General features: G+C 41.1%; 1 protein-coding gene across 1 annotated transcript; it reads right to left on the reverse strand.

Moving 5' to 3' along the window:
* Positions 1-2,141: 2,141 nt before the first annotated feature.
* Positions 2,142-8,251, reverse strand: TM4SF19 (transmembrane 4 L six family member 19). Its single transcript, XM_055570297.1, has 5 exons — positions 7,909-8,251; positions 7,424-7,501; positions 5,325-5,494; positions 4,891-5,074; positions 2,142-3,703 (listed from the first exon to the last, which is right to left on the reverse strand). Exons 1-4 carry the CDS (start codon positions 8,182-8,184, stop codon positions 4,894-4,896), a joined length of 705 nt encoding a protein of 234 aa, XP_055426272.1. The 5' UTR covers positions 8,185-8,251; the 3' UTR covers positions 2,142-3,703; positions 4,891-4,893.
* Between the last annotated feature and the right edge of the window lie 6,353 nt (positions 8,252-14,604).

Here is a 14,604-nt window from a genome sequence, read left to right on the forward strand (position 1 = left end):
CCCGTAGAGGCCCAGGGATACACAGGTAGTATGCGGCAAGGGAAACCGAGCTGAAGCAGGGCAGGGTTAGCGGTTTCAGTGACAGATCTAATGCATTCCTGACTTTTTGCATGTGAAAAAATCTTTCGCCTCCTAGGCCTTTCCGAGTTAGAAAGTAATAATAAATAACAGGTCAGCTATAAAAAGTTACAGGGATTTTTTTTTTTCCTTGAGGAATATAGGTAACCATCTGATGCACGTTCTTAAATTGTTTTTACAAAAATCAGGATCTTACTAGATGGAAACCGCTGACCACAAACACTAGACCATAGAGTGCCTAGAGCCAGTTTTGATGTTTGAGATTCCTGTAACTGCCCTGTTACCTCACCAAGAACCAGTCAGAAGTTTCAGGAGCTGATCAATTACCCTGGGACCCTCACCCATAATGTTGCCCTGAAAGCCACTGGGGAATATGAATATTGTGAGCGTGGGCTGTCCATTCTCCTTGCTTGTTGCTCTGCAGTAAATGCTGTAGTTTCCTTTACAGCCCAGCAGTAGATTGGCTTCTGCTGTATTGGTAGAAGGAAGCAGTTGCAAATAGAAACCATATGGCTCTCAAAGTCTGAAATATTAACTGAGCCTTTACAGAAATTTTTTGCAGTGTCCTGCTTTAATCCATAACTGTCGACCTACAGATCCCCCTGCCTCACCACCCTGCTGCTCCAGGGCAAAAGTCAGGAAGGAGCAGACTTAGGATGCATTTTCTGCTTACGAGTGCACCAGACCTGGTCCTGTTTTAGAAAGCTGCATTATCCTGTCAGCTTCAAAAACTAAGAGAAGAAATTCGGCCAATACCATACTGACCAAAGGTCCCAAAATGGGAGATAGGGAGGTCTTCCGCTTTCTGCATTTCACATTGAAGGAGCTGTGGCATCACAGGTCTCCACCCTCACCATCTGTCTCACCTCCATGCTTCTGCGCATTCTATTTCCTCAGCTGAGGAAACACTCCCTTCACTCTTTAATGGGCTAACCATTTCAAGAGTCAGTTCAGACATGACTGAAGCCTTCCTTCATCTCTTGACAGATTGCCTCAATCTCCTATCACCCCTGGGCTGACCTCTAACATGGTCCTTACCATATGACATTCAAATTATTAGTCGATGTGTTTCCCTAACCTGACCATGAGCTCTTCAAGGACAGGGACAGGCCCAGAGGCAAGGATCATGCCTCAGGCATAGAGCACACAGTGGGTACTCGGTATATACCACTTATTGAAATGCACTGAACACTGGTGGATTAGTCAGCTCAGGCTGCCATAACAAAATACCACAGGCTGGGCGAATTTAACAATGGAAATTTATTTTCTGGAGGCTAGAAATCCAAGATCAAGATGCCAACAAGGTTGATTTCGACTGAGACCTTTCTCCTTGTCTGGCAGTGTCCTCACATGGCCTTTTCCTCTGTGCTCCCATAGAGAGAGATCTGGTTTATCATCTACTTTCTTTTTTGCCCCACATATTTTTTTAGCATAAATACTCAAAAATATTTAGTTCTATCTCTGAACTCCATTTAGTGTATCACACTGTTTTAGTTATTGTAGTTTTACATTAGCTTTTAATATCTAGTATAGTCCCACCTCATTGCCTTCTCCTTCAGAAGTTTCCTGGCTAGCCTAGATTGTTCATTTTTCATGTGAAATTTAAAACCAGCTTATCTAATTCCATATCCTTTTCCACCAAATGTCATTGGTGACTTTATTAATCTTGTTAAATTTATAGATTAAAGAGCATTCATATTTCATGATGTTAAGTCTTCCTATTGAAGTTCATGGTATACATTTATATGCAAGTTTGTGTCCAGTAATATTTTAAAGTCTTCTTCAATAAATATTTCACATTCTTGGGAATTCTCTGGTGATCCAGTGGTTAGGACTCCTCACTTTCACTCTCAAGGGCCTAGGTTTTCTCCCTGGACAGGAAATGAGGTTCTCACAGCCACATGGTATGGTGCAGCCAAAAAGTAAATAAATAAAGAAAAACTAAAAGATAAAAAAAGTGTTTCACATTCTTGTTATGTTGGTAGCTAGGTTTTTTTTTCTTTTTGTTTTTAATATAAATGGGATTTCCCCATCTCCATGTCTGTTAACTGTTTGTTGTTTGTATACATGAAGATTTTTCATTCTGTATATTTATTTTGTACCCATATGTGTGAAATTCTTATTCTTTATAATTGGAGTGCTCTAGATGTGCAATCATATTGTCCAAATATAATGAGAACTTCACCATCTTTCCTATTTTATATCTGTTAATTTCCCTTTGAATACTTGGTCTTGGGCTAATACCTCAAGAACCATGTTAAATGATAATGATGATAATGAGTATCATCTATTTGGAACTTTAGTGAAATTGCTTCTAGTATTCCTCCATTAAGCATGATGCTGACTTTTAAGTTGAGATAGTTATGTTGTATTATGATAAAGAGGGAGCTGTCTTCTCATTTTCTTGAGTTTTATTAAGAATGTATATTGAGGGGCTTCCATGATTGTCCAGTGGCTAAGACTCTGTGTTCCCACTGCAGGGGCCAGGGTTTGATCCCTGGTCAGTCAACTGCATCCTGCATGCCGCAATTAAGAATATGATGTCACAACAAAGATCCTCGAATTGTCGCTAAGACTCAGTGCAGTCAAATAAATAATTTTTTTTTAGTTAAGAAAAGAAAAAGGATGTAAAGAATGTATGTTGAATTTTATCAAATGCCTTTTCAGACTTTATGAAGAAAATCATTAGGATTTTTTCCTCCTTAAATCTATTATTATAGGTGAATAAACTTTCTGAATCATGCTTTTATTCTGGAAATGTACTACATTGTAATTTTTATAGTATAATTGACATATGACATTATATTTGTTTCAAGTGTACAACATAATGATTTGATATTTGTATATATTGCAAAATGATCACCACAATAATTCTAGTTAACATTGGCACCATATATTAGTTACAAAATTTTTTTTAAAGATCTATTCTCTTAGCAACTTTAAATATGCAATACATATTATTAGTAGTCACATGTTATATATTACATACCCATGACTTAACTATTTTATAATTAGAAGTTTGTACCTTTTGACTCCCTTCATCCATTTCTCTCACTCCCCAACCCTATGTCTGGCAACCACTTGTCTGTCACTGTATCTATAAACTTGGTTTGGTGGCTATTGTTTTAAATTCCATATATAAATGAGATCATATGGTATCTGTCTTTGTGTGACTTATTTCACTTAGGTCCATCCATGTCACAAATGGCAATATTTCTTTCTTTTTTTTATGTCTGAAGAATATTCCATTGTGTGTGTATACTATAACTTCTTTACCCATTCATCTATTTATTTATTTTTTGGTTGTGCTCGGTCTTTGTTGCTGCGTGGGCTTTTCTCTAGTTGCAGTGAGCAGGGGCTACTCTTTAATTGCAGTTGCCGGCTTCTTATTGTGGTCCTTCTCTTATTGCAGAGCACAGGCTCCAGGCACCTGGGCTTCAGTAGTGGCAGCACATGGGCTCAATAGTTGGGGCTCCCAGGCTCTAGAGCACAGGCTCAATAGTTGTGATGAACTTAGATGCTCCTGGGCATGTGGGATCTTCCAGGACTAGGGGTCAAATCTGTGTCTCCTGCATTTGCCAGCATATTCTTTACCACTGAGCCACCAAGAAAGCCCTCCATTCACCTGTTGATAGACACTTAAATTGTTTCCATGTCTTGGCTATTGAAAGTAATGCTGCAACAAACATGAGGGTGCAGATATCTTTTTGAATTAGTGTTACTGTTTGCTTCAGATAAATACCCAAACGTGGTATTGCTGGATCATGTGGTAGTTCTTTTTTAATTTTTTGAGGAACCTCCATACTGTTTTCCATAGTGGTTACACCAGTTTACATTCACATCAACAGGGCACGAGTTCTTCTCCACATCCTCACTAACATTTGTTCTTTCTTTCCTTTTTGATAGTAGCCATTCTAACAGGTATAAGATGATATCTCATCATGGTTTGCATTTGCATTTTCCTGATGATTAGTAATATTAAGCATCTTTTCATACACCTGTTGTCTCATCCTCTTCTTATAAGGATGCCAGTGTTACTGGATTAGGGTCCCACTCTTATGACCCCATCTAACCTAAGTTAAGGCTTAGGGCTTCCCTGGTGGCTCATTCAGTAAAGAATTTGCCTGCAATGCAAGAGACCTGGGTTTGATCCCTTGGGAAGATCCCCTGGAGGAGGGCATGGCAATCCACTCCAGTATTCTTGCCTGGAGAATCCCCATGGACAGAGGAACCTGGAAGGCTACAGTCCATGGGGTCACAGAGAGTCGGACATGACTGAGCATCTTTCACTCACTCAGCCTTAGTTAGCTTCTTAAAGGTCCTATCTCCCAAGTCACACTGAAAGCGAGAGCTTCAACCTATGAATTTGGGAGCCACAAAATTCAGTCTTATTAATAAGCTGGTGAACTTGAATTTGGAAGATAGGGGCTCTGGTACTGACTTTTACTGAACCTAATTAAATGCTTTTGGGCGGCAAGTCCATTATCCTCTAGGAGCCTCAACTTCATTTCTAACATGTGGCCAGTTTTACGGGGCTATGGAGAAGCTGAAATGAGATCATGGCTGGAGGACATTTCATGGACTATAAGTTCCTACACAATAATAATTATTTAACTGTTTCTTCTATTAATATATTATCTTGCAGTAATTGATTTAAAATCCATTGTATCATTCAATATATATGCCAGGAATCATTGTTATTATTACCACATGACTTCCTAAAGGGAACTTTGTTTATAATTCGTACCCTCTCTTGCAGGAAAGGTTCAAGGCAGCACATGATGAAAACACTCATGTATGAGAGGGCATTACCTGTCACTTCTCACAGAGGCTGCAGAAAAGGCCCAGGAAGCTGTTGATGAGATGAATGACCACCAGGAGAATCTGAAGGAGGCTGATGCACAGAAGGGTGGAGAAGAAGCACACGTGCCAAATGACAGCTTTAGAAGGCTCCAGGCAGACAGAGTTCCAGAGTGAATGGTCATACAGATAATTCCTGTCCCCAAAAATAAGGAGACCAGGGGTTGGAATAAGTAAGAAAAGTCCAAGCAACCTCAGTAGAAACCTGGGTTCACCCTCAGCTCAGGTCGTAGGATTAGACTTTTGAGGGTGACTCTTTTTGTATTTGCAATTTTCTAAGAATCAGAGAAGCAGGATGCTAGAGTGCATGACCAAAAGGGATTTGTAGCCCACGTGTGTGTCTTTCTCTTTCTAAAAAACTGCAAATCCAAGTTCCATCCATTTACCTGTTATGCAGGTCTTTGAATGGGTAACCATGTTTCCAAGCCTGTGTCTGATTCAAGGGTGAGACATCAAACATGCAAAAAGGACCATCTTTCAGGGCTACTCCAGAAGTGATAAAGCAAATCAAGGCTCCAAGCAAAGCCAGGCCACTTGACAACAGAGCAATAAGCATCTACACAAGGAGAGAAGAAACAGTGAGCCTGAGATGGGGTCATGACTTGGTGACTAGGTGACTTGTGGTGCGATCTGGACAAGTCTCACTTCTCTGGTTCTCAGGCTTTCCCCAGTCATGGGGATAATTCTACCCACAGCACCTCCTTGAAAACATAACCAAGGTAGGGTTGGTTGACAAGGGATCACTGAGGATAACCAGGAAGAGGTGGGAAAGAAGGAACAGAAGGGGGAAGGGGGAAACACTGGCACCTTGACCAGGCAGCAAGCTCAGCCTAACTCAACAGGCTCTTCAGAGCTTCTCAGCAGATTGGCATCAAAAACTTGTACACTCAGACTGCAGTCATTTAGTCTCTGGCTTAAAGGGTCAGACTGGTTATCCAGGCCCCACTCCAACCCTTTTAAGGGAAAGCTATATTTTTTCAAAAATTCCAAGCTGCCATCCATTATTCCTCTCTTTCTCAAATCAAGGAAGGGAGGAAGAAGGAGAAGAAGAAAGGAAAGGAGGGAGGGAGGGAGGGAGGGAGGGAGACAGAGACAGAGAGACGGGGAGACCAAGTCAGAGATTACACTCTGAAATGACTTGAGTTCTGCCATTGTACTTTTCTAGTCTGTGCACCACTCATTTCCCTCCCAAAAGATAGCAACGTGTTTATTTCCTTGGCAGGATTCTAACTTCCAAATTGGTTTCTTTCTCAGAGTACGAGATTTTTTTTTCACCTTCCAAAAGAACATATTTTAAAAGTTTAAATAAAACATACACACACACACACACACACACACATATATATATATACACACACAGAAACCATATATAGTTTTTATATAGAATCATTGAATCATTTTCCCACTGATGTCAAGCTGGTTTAAAACTCAGGAGGGTCCAAAGAAAGATGCATAGTAAGTTTTGACTCTTATTTTAAAAGATTCAAGATGAATTAGTCTGACATAAGCCTAGGATGGTGGTTCTGGAAATATGGTCCCTGTCCCAGCAACATTACATCACCTGAAAACTTGTTAGAAATGCAAATTCTCCCCTCAACCCAGTCCCATGGAGTCAGAAACTCTCGGGGTGGGGGGTGCCAGCAATCTGTGTTTTAGCACAACCTGCAGGGATTCTGATGCACGCATTCAAGTCTGAGGGCCGCTTGCCTAGGGGAAAACCAGACACGACTGAGAACAGATAGTGAATGAGATATGTGGGTGTTTATATTTAATTCTTTAACATGTAATTCTAAATCAGTGGGGTTCCCAACATGTGGGTTGTAGATTATCAAAGCAGACTGTAGATTTACTGTAAAAAGGACACAGATTCATGTGTCTGAGGCTGAATGAGCAATACACCTTATACACTTACGTACTGAGATATTTTTTCAAGTATATATAGATGCTGCTACTGTAATTAATAAAGTGCACATTTATTCTGGGCCTCAGTTTCATTTTCTGTGAAACGGAGACGTTAGACTAGAATCTAGTCATCAGATCTCTGGAGAAACTTTCAGCTCTAAAAAAAAAAATAGCCAGGAAATTTTCTATCAATGACACATGACTACAAAGAACGTAATTCATGTCCATATTGTTCAACAGGCTAAAACTAATAATAAGAACAGCTCATGTATAACTGAATCACTTTGCTGTACTGTAGAAATTAACAGGACATTGTAAATAACCATACTTCAATAAAATAAATTTTAAAAGAACAGTTCCCCACAAATGTGTTCATTAACACTCCTTGGACTAGGTTCTCTCATTTTAACAGAAGGACCTCAGGTTCAGAAACTTTGCCCGAGACCAGAGCTTAGGGCTTTTAAGAAGTATGGTCAGGACTTGACTTCATACCCCAAAACTGAAATTGCCTCGTCACTCTGCCTCTAAAGTTGTAGAATGTGGGGACATTCTGGCTCTTAGAAGAGTAGAATTGGGTTCTTACCCTTCGGCAGGGCCCGATCTTACTGAAGCAGCCATATCTCCAGCCCATCAGGGAGATCAGGGTAGCTGCAGTGAGAACCTGGAAGAAGAGGGAGTTTGTTAAGACGAGATTAGGTAATTTACATCTCTAATTGCCACCTAAGGCTGTTGAAACAGAGTGGTTGGACATATCACATGGACTTAGTTATCCTGTATTTCCCAGAGGGTTTGGCTTTGACTGTCAGGACCCAATTTTGACTGACTAGCCTGATGTGATTCTATGGACAGCAGCGTTCACACCCAGCCTACCTAGTCCAAAATCCAGCAAACTTTCATCAGCCTTCCTAGGGTCTTCTATCCCTTGGAATTGCTATAGATTCACAATCAGTTTGTTAATTCAAACTTGTTTTCAAGAAATTACAAAACTCCTTCCCTCACCCTGACTTTGTTGCTCCACCCCTGGGGGACACTTTGGGAATTCATACTCAGGGAACCCTGGACACTTACCATGAGGCCTCCTCCCCAGAGCCCAGAGCCCAGCATGGCATGCCTGCCAATGAGGCCCCTCAACAGGTAGGTCACATTCCAGTTAGGAAACAGGAGCAATGTGTTGGCCACAGCAGCAAACAGGGCTGTAGTCCCAAGGCTCAGCCCCAGAATGCGGGAACAGGTCCGTGAGCATGCCATCACACAGGGAGAGGACAGTGTCCTGGAACCAATGGAAGGAGGGTCATGTAGCTCTGTTACTGGGACTGACAGGTAGGGGAAACCCCCAGAGCACATGGCGGGGTGTCATCCTCTTGCTTTAAAAATTGTCATTTTCAAGGTGTCCATTGTCACAACTTCCATTCAACATTGTACAGGGGATCTTTTCCAGTGCAATAAGAAAATAAAAAGCATCAAAAGCCACAGATACAAAAGAAAGAAGTAAGAATGTCATTAGTCACAGGTAACATGATTATCTGCATGGAAAATTATAAGGAATCTATTAAAAAGTTACTAGAATGAATAGGTGAGTTTAGCAAGGTTACCAAATAAAAAATTAAATATACAAAAATCAATTGTATTTCTATATATAAGCAATGATAAATTATAAAATTTAAAATAATATTTATAATAGCATAAAATATTAATAGAAAATACAGATAAATTTAACAAAATCTGTGCAAGACCTGTACACTAAAAATTATAAAACATTGCTGAAAAAAAGAAAACCCAAATAAATGCAGAGATAAACATGCTCACGAATCAAAAGACTCAATATCAATGCAACCTCAGTCAAAATTCTACTAGAGTTTTGTTGTAGAAATTGGCAAGCTGAATCTAAATTTACATGGAAAAACAAAGAACCTAGATTTTTCAAAACAATTTTGAAAAAAAGAACAAAGGGAGGACTTATGTGATTTTAAGACAAATAAAGCTACGGTAATCCCTCAGTGAAGTAATGATGTATACAGACATATGGACCACTGGGACAGACTGGAGAATTCAGAAATAGAGTTATACACATACAATCAAATGATTTTTGAAAAAGATATTTTAGTAGGAAAAGGAGAATCTCTTCAACAAATGATCCTGGAACAATCCATATGTAAAACAAAAATATGTATTTTGCCTATTACTGGTAACCTTATTCAATAATTAACTTGAAATGGACCATGGATCTAAAATCTAATACAAATTTTCTTTTAAAAATGGAGAAAATCATTGGGATTTTGGATTAGATAAAGATTTATTAGAATACAAAAAATACAAGCTATAAAAAGTGAAAAATAACTTCAGAATTAAAAACTTTTGCCCTTTAAAACTACCATTCAGGGGAGTTCCCTAGTGGCCTAGTGGTTAAGGATTCTGAGCTTTCACTTCTGGAGCCTGGGTTCAATCCCTGGTCAGGGTACTGAGACTCCTCCACAAGTCATGTGGCATGGCCAAAAATCCCCCCAAAACAAAAACACAATAAGCTACTGATACATGCAACAACATGGATGAATCTCCAAGGCATCATGCTAAATGAATGAAGCCAGAAAACTACTCACTGTATGATTCTGTTTATATGAACTTCTAGAAAAGGCAGAACTATAGTCTAGTGATGGGATCAGTGGTTGCCAGGTGCTGGGACTAGAAGAGGGGATTAATATAAGGGACACAAGGAAACTTTTTGAGGTGATAGAAATGTTCTAAATCCAGATTCTGGTGAATACCACAACTACATATATTGACAAAACTCACCAAATTACTCTTAAAATTTGTGAATTTTGTATTTTAATTGTATATGAGTAAAATTGATTAAAAATTAAAAGTTTGTGTCCAGATAGGTTGAAAAACGCCTCCTCCACACCGATACTTTTAGCCATTTCTCCCTTTTAAATTTTCACTGATCTGTGAGCTTTTTATGTATATGAATTAGAATAGGACTAGTATTTGGTAGACTCAGGTCAGTGTGAATCTGAAAAAACCTATACCATGACATCTCCAAGAAGTGGTTTGTTGCCACTTTGCAATTCAGTTACATGTCTGTCTCAACTTAAGGCTCTTGACACTCCTCTCCTAACAGACAGCTTTGCCCATAATCAGAAAATATGTGTGGATCAGAGCCTCCACCCCAATCTCTCTTTTACATATAAACATATAACTAAATATATAATATTTCAGAGTTAAAGAATTAAGCATAATGTATATATTTGCCCTTACTAGTTGTGTGGAATAATTGAACAACATCCATGTAAACACAACTGGTTTACAAAATGGATCCTTACCTCTAAGAAATATTACTATCATCTTCCAGTACTCCTTCCTGGGAAGGACTATCCTAAATTTTAATTTTATCATACCTTTTTAAAAATGGTTTTACAAATTATGAACTTAATTAAAAACAAACAAACCACCTTAATTAGCCTAGCATTTTTTATTTGTCCAGACTTCATCTTTTATAGAGACTGGTGTCAGACACAGCATTGAGAAGTCCATTTGGGTGGGGCGTGAAGGGGTGGGGTGCTCTTGTGCTGTTGGCCCCCACCTCACACATTCCCCAGCCTCTGCAGTCCTTGGTGATCTTTTACTTCTCCTAATCTCAGAGCCCAAACATCTCAGCAGCTCCTCCCAGCAGGGAATTTCCTGATGCAATTGCTAATATTTTAGTGGGATGAGTTGCCTTCACCATGTGCCCTCTGCACTGGGTTTTTGCTCTCTAAGCCATATTTCTCACGGTGAGTAAAATAACTTGTCCCTGATGAAAGCAAGTTCAGATCTCTGTGGAGGCGGGGCACACGTTGGAGCAGATGGGGGTAGGATAAGGAGGAACAGTGGCCCTTTCCCCTGAGATACAAGGGGCCTAGAGGGAAGGGGAGGCACCAGGGATCAGGAGGGATGGCGTGTCCCTTCCCCGACCCCTGTCCCCCAGCGGAGCACCACGGAGCCATCTTTTCCTGAAGTAATCCTCCAAGCCGATATGGTACCGGCTGTTTCCTCCCTAGGATTGTAGTCAGGAGACAGGGCGCCTGTAAGGTAACAACTCCTCACCCCTAACAGTGTGTGATGCAGCCTCCAGCTGGTCTCTCAGGGCATGTCTCCAATTCAGGGTTGAACTAACCAATCCAGGCTGTTAGCAAATTAACCTACACACCTCCCAGATGACTGACATTTTGTTAGGGGCCCAAGAAAGGACTGGTGTGTGGCTGGACTTGGAGGCATACTCTCTGGCTGGGAGAAACTTCTGTTCAGGAATGCCTTCAGCTGCCTTTGAATCATTCCACCTATGAGTAAGGCCTGTCTAGACATAGATCACTGACATGGACAGGCCCTAATCTCTTCTATGGACTTTTTTCCAATCTGGAGTTTTAGAAGGGAAACTAGGGGCTTCCCTGGTGGCCCAGTGGTTAAGACCTTGTGCTACCAATGCAGGGGGCCCAGGTTCCATCTCTGATCAGAGAACTAGACCCCACAGGCCAACTGAAAAGATCCCTCATGTCACAAGGAAGATCAAAGGTGCCACATGCTGCAACTAAGACCCGGTGCAGCTAAATAAATAAATAAGGGAAAGGAAAAGACATGAACATGCAGAGGAAAACTAAATTGAGCATGGCCTTTGGGATGAGTGGGATTCAGAGGATCCTGGCTTGTCCTACTTCTCTGCTGAAAGCACTTGTGCTGCTGCTGCATCTCGCAGGGCAGTGGCTCAGTTTGAATTTCACTTCCTCCCTGACTTTGTTCCTCTAGAAATCACAATATTTTTAGAAATGCTTCCACAAATGTGAGCCAGGAGATTAGGAAAGAGTTTGGCTAATTTGATATGTGAAGAGACAAGCTGGGTCATAAGGTAAAACTTTACAACCAGGCTTTAGGGGAGGCCCTGATCTAAGATGAGATCTGGGGTAAGTGAACAAACAACTCATTAGCTAGATGTCTGGGTAACAGTTTTAAGTGATCAGCTAAGTCTTAAGGCGATGGCACCCCACTCCAGTACTCTTGCCTAGAAAATCCCATGGACGGAGGAGTCTGGTAGGCTGCAGTCCATGGGGTCACGAAGAGTTGGACAAGACTGAGCGACTTCACTTTCACTTTTCACTTTCATGCATTGGAGAAGGAAATGGCAACCCACTTCAGTGTTCTTGCTTGGAGAATCCCAGGAACCGGGGAGCCTGGTGGGCTGCCGTCTATGGGGTCACACAGAGTCGGACACGACTGAAGCAACTTAGCAGCAGCAGCAGCAAGTCATATAGAAGAGCTTGTAAATTCTGTGTGTCTCTAGATCTACCTTACTTATTACTTAGCCAGCCTTTTTATCATTCTTTCATCAAAATATTATATTAAGTGACCACTGTCTGCCAAGGCATTATTCACTCTGGTGAACCAGAGACAACCTCTTCTCTTGAGGAACTTAAAAGTCTGGTGGGGACACTAACCAGGCAATGAGCAAGTACTGAGCCATGGACTTCAGCCTACCAGGCTCCTCCATCCATGGGATTTTCCAGGCAAGAGTACTGGAGTGGGTTGCCATTGCCTTCTCCGGAGTACTGAGCAGAACTGTCCAACTGAAGGTGTGATGGGAGCACCAGAGGATCACCTAATCCTGCCTGCAGAAGCATGCAGAGCCTCCTGGAGGAAGTGCTATCCAAGCTAAAACTTAACAAGGTATTAGATGGGCAAAGTTTGGAAGGGAAAAGTATTCTAAGCATGTGTAAAGGTTTGAAGTTGATAGACTGAGGCAAAGAGATGTTAAATTGCCTGAAGTCACACAGAGCTCAGCGGCTGAGGCAGGTATCCTCTGGATTAGAAGTTTGTGTTCTTAAAAGCTAGACCAAACTATTAGCTGGCCATCCCCTCACTGGGCCCTTTCCTTTCTGCTTACCTGCTTCCAGTGGCAAGAATCAGGATGAGAGACAGAGAACCTGGAAAAGGGCTCCGTGTTCAGAGTGGGCTTAAACTCCTGTGGCCTCAGCTGGGACCTGCAGGGCTGGACTGCAGGCTGTTCTTTCCGGACTCCTGCAAAGGGCCAGGGAGGCACTGTTTATATGCAGAGGTCACTCAGGCGGGTGCATGGTGTGGAGACATGCCCCCACAACACTGCCTACAGATGTCCATCAAGGAAGCTCTCCTCTTCTGAAGAGCCCTCTCCTGATGACCCACCCTCTGCTCATTTTCATGTGACACTAAGAAAGGAACCAGGAGGCATGGCCTCGTGAGCTAAAATGCCTGAGTCAGAGGGTGGTACCCATGAGAAATATCTTAACCTCCCTTCTTTCCCAAGCGGCAACAGTATTTCACACACTATCTGCACATATCTGTTTCACTCTCTGCAAAGTTTGGGCTCTTTGAAAAAAACAGCACCAAGCAGGGCAACCATTTTTTTCCTTATCACCTCCCTTACTTTGCTCTTCACTGTGCTTTTTAATAGCTTTTTAACTTTCTAACTTTCAAGCTCCAGGCCACCATTATCTTGTACCACTATTTTAATAGTAGAGTGTTTGCTATTAGATAAGCCATTGGGTTCAGAACAGAAATACCTTCTAAAATCTGAATGATATCTGACAGTCTGCCATCAAATCATTCTAATTGCCTAACTATGAAATGTTCTGGTAGCTCAGCGCCTGCAATGCAGGAGACCCGTTTGATCCCTGGCTTGGGAAGATCCCCTAGAGAAGGGATAAGCTACCTACTCTGGTTTTCTCGGGCTTCCCTGGTGGCTCAGATGGTAAAGAATATGCCTGCAATGCGGGAGACCTGGGTTTGATCGCTGGGTTGGGAAGATTCCCTGGAGAAGGGAACGGCTACCCACTCCAGTATTCTTGCCTGGAGAATTCCATGGACAGAGGAGCCTGGCGGGCTACAGTCCATGGGTTCCCAAAGAGTCAGACAGGACTGAATAACTTTCACTTTCTTTCATGAAATGTTCTAACAGATACTGTATGTAAAATCCTTTTGCTGAAATCCAAGAAAATGAGAGGGCTTGCATCTTATGCTGTGAGAGGAATCTTGCCTCTTATTTCTCAAAATAAACTTGTGAGGTAGGTATCATTTTGTAAATGAGAAACTGAGGCCCAGATTATTACTGAGGCTCAATGAACTATGCAAGTTCACATAGCTAATAGGTATTTGTAGCAGAAATTGAGACCCGGATCTCTTAGATGCTGAAGCACTTTAGCATTGCCTCCAAGAAGCTAGTTGGAATTTGGGTTGGAGGAAAAAAATCTCAAATATCAATGTGTGGGGCTGTAGAGTGTAGTTAGATGACATAGGATAATTTCCACAAACTCACTCACTGTTACTCTGAGCAAGTCAAATTCCTCTGGGCTATAATCTCTTCATATGCGTGATGAAGCTAATCTAATACTTAGTTTACTTGCTTTAAGTCTGCTGTAAAGATCTAATGAGATAGTTTGTGAATGTGTTTTATAAGGTGAATAATGTTTGTTCTTAATATAAAGCTTTTTGAGTCCTCAGCCTAGTATCTTCTATCAAAATTCAATTCTCTGGGTGACGTAAGAATTCACTTGGGCTCTAAATGATTCCCTTTTATCATGAAAATGGAAACTGGATCCTATTTAATGAACTTTCCCAGAGTGGTTTATAGGCTTTTGTGTCAGGCACATATACATCTGCATGCACAGAAATTTCATAGAAAACATAGAAAGCTTATATACAGTTTAAAGGAGTATTAATAACATAATTTTCCTTCTCCATACATAAGAACACCAAGGGTTTATT

This window comes from Bubalus kerabau, chromosome 2 (genome assembly GCF_029407905.1).
Source record: "Bubalus kerabau isolate K-KA32 ecotype Philippines breed swamp buffalo chromosome 2, PCC_UOA_SB_1v2, whole genome shotgun sequence".
NCBI lineage: Eukaryota > Metazoa > Chordata > Mammalia > Artiodactyla > Bovidae > Bubalus > Bubalus kerabau.